Source organism: Penaeus monodon, chromosome 16 (assembly GCF_015228065.2).
Source record: "Penaeus monodon isolate SGIC_2016 chromosome 16, NSTDA_Pmon_1, whole genome shotgun sequence".
In the NCBI taxonomy this organism is placed as follows: domain Eukaryota; kingdom Metazoa; phylum Arthropoda; class Malacostraca; order Decapoda; family Penaeidae; genus Penaeus; species Penaeus monodon.
In genome coordinates, this window is record NC_051401.1 from 14,428,662 (window position 1) to 14,435,686 (window position 7,025).

General features: G+C 35.6%; 1 protein-coding gene across 7 annotated transcripts in view; it reads left to right on the plus strand.

Annotated features, from left to right (window-relative positions):
• The window catches only part of LOC119582541 (transport and Golgi organization protein 1-like), a 59,618-nt gene extending 52,938 nt beyond the window's left edge, over window positions 1-6,680 (plus strand). For all 7 annotated transcript variants that reach the window (XM_037930873.1, XM_037930870.1, XM_037930868.1 and 4 more), the window contains 5 exons: window positions 101-202; window positions 2,665-2,761; window positions 2,992-3,133; window positions 3,918-4,634; window positions 5,618-6,680. In XM_037930873.1, coding sequence (XP_037786801.1) covers window positions 101-202; window positions 2,665-2,761; window positions 2,992-3,133; window positions 3,918-4,634; window positions 5,618-5,658 — 1,099 coding nt within the window. In that variant the 3' untranslated portion in view covers window positions 5,659-6,680. The remainder of the gene's footprint in view (window positions 1-100; window positions 203-2,664; window positions 2,762-2,991; window positions 3,134-3,917; window positions 4,635-5,617) is intronic.
• Window positions 6,681-7,025: the final 345 nt, after the last annotated feature.

Here is a 7,025-nt window from a genome sequence, read left to right on the forward strand (position 1 = left end):
CTCATTTTATAACATAAGTCACATATTCAGACACTCAAATGGTAGACATGGTTATGTTACTGGAAGTTTTTAATAAGTTGACTATTTTTTCCTGTGTCAGGGAATTGGAATCACAAGAGGGTTTGAGAGTTGATGCTGAAGGCTCTGCAGCTGCCGTTGCAAAGAAGATTCAGAATTATGAACTGGAAATAGCCTCGTACAAGTAAGTATAATTTTCATTTGCAATAATTTTAGTACGTTTAAGTTATATTGATATCTTAAGGATTGTTTTGAAACTTTAAAGGAAACAAGGAGAATGGATCATGATTTCCTCCAAACCATATCATCAACAGCTGTAAATATTTTGCTTTATTTTACATTTTTTACATATGTATATGTTTGTTTTTTTTTGTTAATATATCTATATTTCCATGCTGTCAAAAGGAAAGTAAAATCTAAGAGAGGTTATTCAAGATCAGTAGATACTTTCAGCCTCTCTGACTTGTCACCAACCACAGAAAATGTTCCTATGTCAGATGAATTTAAGGTGGAATGTGTGAGAGCCAAAGCTGAACTGAGGCGACAAAAAAGGTGTATAGATACAGTACCTGAAAACTCAGGTGGAACTTCTTCACAGCAACAAGCTGCTCCATCAGCATATAGAGCCTATTTAGCTCATACCTCAAATGAGGAATTCAATTCATCAATGTATTCATCTGCTGCTAGTGTTCACAAATCTCAAATAAGCACTTACACCCATGATTCTGATGAACATGTCCATGAATCAAACACATCAAGTGGGCATTCATATGACTCCACTGCCCTGTCATACACATCTGTTGATACTGCATGTCTTCCAGCTTCATCATTTAGCAGAACTTCAGTTACAACTGAAGTCCATTCAGATAGTCGAGCAAGAGTTTCTCATTCTAACTTCTCTCAGACTGCAAATGTCAACCTTTGTGATTTATCGTCAGTTGTTGTCACTGAAGCACATCCCACCACATTTGTTGTTACATCAGATAGAGGAATCAGAGAAATGCCCATTATGTCTATAAGTGAATCAGAATCTGACTTAAGAGACTCGCCTGCTTCTGATGATGTTAAAAGCAGAGTAGCAGCAATGCGTAGTCTTTATGAAGCAAAGCAACAAGGAAGAGCAATAGCAGAAATGCCCTCTACAATACAGCGGGATTTAAAATCTTCTAAAGGCGTTATGGGAATGAGCTTGAAAAGTGAGGCACCAGTGAGACCAAGGCCCAGGGGGTTCACAAGCATGGATCTCTCCACTCATGACAGTGGTTTTGGCTTCACCCAGGAAAAAAAGTAAATTATTGTCAAACATTGAATGTATAGTAAAATTATTTGAGATCTGTCCTTTGAGAAGCAGTACTGCATAAATTAATTTTGGTATTCCAAGTTATGAAATGAAGAATCAAGTAATTTCTTAAATGGTAAACATAACCATTCAGTACTGTAGTTTTAGATTTTGTATATGCTTAGAAAATCTGCTATTTTGTATCTAGTTACATTGAAGATATACTTATTTTGTATTTGGGTGATTGTGCATATATACATGTATCATGAATCTTTGCTGCTTTATCAAAAATTTGCTTTTAACCCATTGGATCCAGTTGCTTCACGGCAGTCACATGGCCCAAATTATGGGAATTAGGCGTATTTGAGCAGCTGCTCTAAAGGATGCATAGCTTGTAGGCCAGGTGTACACGAACAATCATATGTGGTGACATAACTCTATGCATCCCCTTTCCAATGATTTTTGACATTTTCTAATGTCCATATTTGTCATTTGATTTGCAAAAATAACAATAACTAATATTTTGTTATCTGTGTCAACTTTTTTTCTTCATCTTCTACTACTACTACTACTTCTTCTCCCCCCCCCCCCATGATATTCAATTTTCTGTAATACAACCAGTGCCACCTATCATGGTGGCCAGAAATAGGATGCTGAGCATTGATATGGCATCCTCCCTGAAGCTGGCACTCTTATGGCCATGGCTTATTACATTCCACACGTTTGTCATTGGAAATAATGCAAAAGCCCCTTTCTAAATGCCAAATGAATCTAACCACTTCCACGAGGTTTGTGTACTCGTGGTGAGTCCATCACAACGGCCTTAAGCCAAAATACTCACAACGTAAGATCGTGTCACCCCAGCCCAATGCTACATTTTCAAATGATGGCATGTTATCATCACCCCCAACCCCCTCGAGCCAAATTTTCTCATAACATGGTCACATTATCTGGATTGTAGGGGTTAAAAGGTAAAAAGTATTTCAAAATACATTTTTAGAGTCAGTGTTTTTTGTTCTTGGCAGATGTATTTAAACTTTTACTCAATTAGATTTTTATTTATTTATTTATTTTATTTATTTATTTATTTTATTTTTTTTTTTTTTTCAGTTAAAAATGTAGTTAGTACATGTGAAATAGTATTATTTAGTAATATATTTTGATTTAGAAAACTTTTGTTACGAGTGAAAGGTTAAAAAAATTAAAAAATACTTTTCATGTGCTGTTCATATGGGTTGTATACAATTCATTGTCATTATTTTGCAGAACACAAGTGAATAGTCTGTGTATAGAAATCAGAAAAAAATGTATTTGTCATTTGTCATCCACATAAGGAGTACAAAATACAATATGCCATTATTTTTCAGAACACAACTGGATAGTCTGCGTAAGGAACTCGAGGACCAAGAACAGTCCTACAAGTCTCAGATTGCCAGTCATGAACAAAAGGCTCATGATAATTGGGTAAGTGGTAAAATAGAAAATATAGATGGTTATAATTTCTTTTAGATATTGGAATTCTCTAAAACTTTAATGCACTTTCTCTGAGTTTGCATATGATAATAATTGCACTTGTAATGTAGTAGGGGTAAGACCCTTGATGTTATACTGCAATATTGCTTGAAATAAAATTTGCTCTGAGAATGACTGTGTTATGGCAAGTGAATAATAGAGCTGTCACACCATTACCACAGGTGCAGGCCAGGGCAGCTGAACGGAAACATGAGGAACAAAGGCTGGAGAATAATCAGTTGAAGAGTCGCCTTGCCATGATGCAAAAAGAGAAGGAAGAATCACAGCAGCAGTCCATTGGCATTATAAAGCCTACAGCTAAACGTTAGTAAAATGTCATTGGTAAACTGATATAATTTTACAAGATTCTGGTGAATGGTTTTGGTATGTAAATGATAATTGTAGACTTGTTATAACTTTATATTGGTAATTATGAATTTCATAATATTGTTGTTGCACAGGGTTCTACAAATCTTTTAGTTTATCTAATGCTAATCACGGTAAGTTACCAATTAAAGGAATATAGTTATACATATATGTGTGTGTGTGTGTGGGGGGGGACAATTCAGTACTGTAGATGATTGTATACAGTACATGTGACAGTAACAGTATCTGGTAGCTAAATTCACAATTCCTGACACTAGCCTCTAAATGTAATTAGTTTTAGGTGGCAGACTGTATTACTAATCCCAGAATGTGTGTATTCAGTTACAGTATTGAAAGGTGGAAATAATTCCTTGTATTGTAAGGAAAAGAGTTTATTAGATGGTAGCCTATCTAAGTCAGGTTGGTCCATCTTCCTTGATAACCTGGGTCATTTTAATAATGGCCATATGAGCTGAAGGTCTCAAATTGAATTCCTTACTAATTAGATGAAAGTGATGAAAAATGTTGTCATTCAAGTAACCTAGTGTTACTTCACATAGAACCAAAGTTTCTTTTTCTTTTTCTACTGAATATGAAGAATCATCCCATTCAATTGGACCACCCTGATCTATGCTATCAGTAAAAGTTTATATAATTTGGTATATTTGCATAGCATGTACCAGCAATATCTCTGGTCATTGTAGCAAAGTATATGAAAACAAGTTTTATCTTTTCTCAACAGGTGTAGATGCTAATGGTTCAATGTCATCCCCTGGACCCATTTCGGATGGTATGGTGGATGGGAATCATTCAGGCCCTCCATCTCTCCATCGTGAAGTAGACTCTCCGCCCATTCCTCCTCATCCCTTACATGGTCCACCTCCTATGTTGCCAATGATGTTCCCCCCAGGAGTGCCTCCACCCCATGGCTTGCCACCTGGAGTTCCACCACCCCCACCTGGCCTACCCCATGGCTTGCCTCCTCCATTCCTCCCAGGAGAACCTCCATTTATGGGACCTTTACCTCCTCTCCCAGGGGGCCGTCTCCCACCTGCAGGTGGGATGTCTTCCCCTCCATTCCGTAGATCAGGATCTCCATCATATGAACATCGAAATGATCGTTATTCTCCCCGAAGTGATAGATCACATTTCTCAGATGGGAGGTATTCACCCCCAATATTGCGCCGTAGACCACCTTCTCCCGATTCACACCGGAACCGCTCTCCAGATAGAAGATCTGACCGTACAAGATCCCCTGACATGCGTTCTGACAGAATGAGAAGATCACCAGATTCTCGAGGAGACCGCCGCTCGCCCGACCGTAGATCAGGTAGACGCTCTCCAGACAGACGCTTCGCAAGATCACCTGATGGTTATGTTCGGCATAGATCTCCCCCACGTCATTTTTATGATGACCCTGAATATAATGATGATCCAAGGTTACATTCACATCTAAAAGGTATGCATATGATCTGTAGCTTCTTATTACCAATGGATGGCACTGTTGCTTTGGCCTCTTCTTTTCGTAGAAGATTTACCAGGGTTAACAGTTCCATCTTGATGTTATTCACTCTTAATTTTTTTTACTTTTATTTCCAATTTTTGCATGCTGCAATTCATAGGAAACAAAAAGTTCATGAAGCTGCGCACCTTCTGGCAAAGTGTAGACAAAGGAGCACCATCAATGAGCTTTTCAGACTCTGAAAATTTGGATGATCCTTAATGAGGAAGGTACCACAGTAGTTCAAAATTGTCACTATCAAGAGACAAATGTTTGGTTAACTCTCAGTGCCTATATGATTTAGATTCATAAACCAATATTAGAAACTATATATACACACTCCTCCCTATCTCCCACCACCACCCTCTCACAACATGTATTTTATATTATTATATTATACAGATTCACAATGTAAGTAAAAACAGTAATTTCCTTACTTCTGTAGACAGTAAATGCTCGAGATCTTGCTAAATAAGGCAAAGAAATCTTGGTAAGCTAAAAAGATAATATAAACCATTGATACTGTGATTTGATATATATGATAGGGAAGAAAGATTTGTAGTAATTATTGTAAATAAAAAAATGTATATTCATTTGTATGCTTTTTGGTATATTAATGATAACCAACTTTCAGTATAGTATGTTTGACTCACAAGAAGAGAGAGTAAGATCTCTTTCTCTCTTTCTTTCTTTCTTTCCTTTCTTTCTTTTCTATGTCTTTTTTTCTTTGCAACTGTATTTGACATCTATGATTTTGCAAAATATTTGTAAATTCTTTATGCATAGAGTTAATTGCTGATATCATTCATGATAAAGGGGAGGTTTGTTTTGACTTCATCATGGATAGAAATATTATGATATTCATATACATATCTTTATACAGTAAACTTTAAGTTTCTTTGAATGAATAACAACTTCTACATGTACTTTTTCCCTGACAGGAAAGAAGACCTCCACACCAGTGGGACCCAGTGATCGATGAAGGAAAGAAGATAGCAGCTGATTCATCTGGGTATCCTCAACATTCTCCTTAAATATGGTTGATTTTTTGTTTATTTACTTATTTTTGTGTTTATGGTTTCTATAAATATTTATTTTTAAATTATCTTTGTTTTGCCCTTTTTTTTCTCTCTCTCTCTGTAATGAAACATATTTGTGGTGCTGATGCTAAGTACCCAGACTTGTCCATGTGATACCATGTAACCAAATGAAAATTGTTATTGCCATCATTGTCAGCTTTGAATGCAAAGAGTCATCATCTCAGTAATCATGTGTGCTGCCAGTTAAATGTGTGAAAGATTTGTTACTTGTTGTTTTTTATATTTATGATTGTAAATTGGTTTGCTGACATATATCCCTTAACAATTTATTACAATATTGAGATACATCTGTCTGGAATGTATGTTTCAAAACAAAAGTTATATTGTATATGAGTGAAATATAGTGCTGAAGATGTTTGGATTCTTGACGAAGCTAATGGACTGAATTTGGTTGAGTCACATTCATCAATATTGGTTCAAATACAGTTGTCAGCCAGCCTTATTGGCAAGTCTGTTAGGAAAAGGAAAGCTAGTGATATATGTCTGTATCAGCACCTAGTTTTATTTTAAATAGACATGTGGATGCAGTAATAATTAAGCAAAGTCCATACCTGTTTTATAGTGACTCATATATTGGTTGGACAGATTTCTATGGGAATGTATGCCATCTGAAAGTATTGTTTCATTCTCAAAAATGAGACATTCTTTTTGATGAGAAAATAGACTGTCTAGGATGAAAGTAAGAATGCCATCAAATTGTACATTTGTAATTTTATTCTGTATATTTGTGGAAAGATTTTTTTACTTAAATACAGTCTGTAACCTCTGTGATCATAAGACATTAGATGGTGAAGTAACTAGTATAGAGAGCAGGTAGCAGGTGCTGTCTTATCGTAGGTGCAATTGTCCACTTGTACCATCTACATATAATGGAAATGATTTAATAAACTTGTATTAAAAGGCCTGTGATCGTTTTTCATCCTTTTGTGTCTTAAGTTAGTAAAGTACTGTGACACAGTCCCCAGTAACTTTTCACATTTTCTATGCATTTAATTATATAAATTAGATATGCTAAATATATTAGAAATACATTAGAATTTATTTTTATCAGTATGTTTGTTACATGTGAATTTGTAATATAGTTGTAGCTGCAATGGATATTCAGGAATTTTATGTCTTGAAAAAATTTACATTAGATTTTAACTTACAATCCTGCTTCTACATTTGTCTTTCTATTATGGCTGGTCTGTTATTCTTGAAGGAAAGAAAATGGGAGAATTGACAAATTCCACTTAAATTTTACTGGATA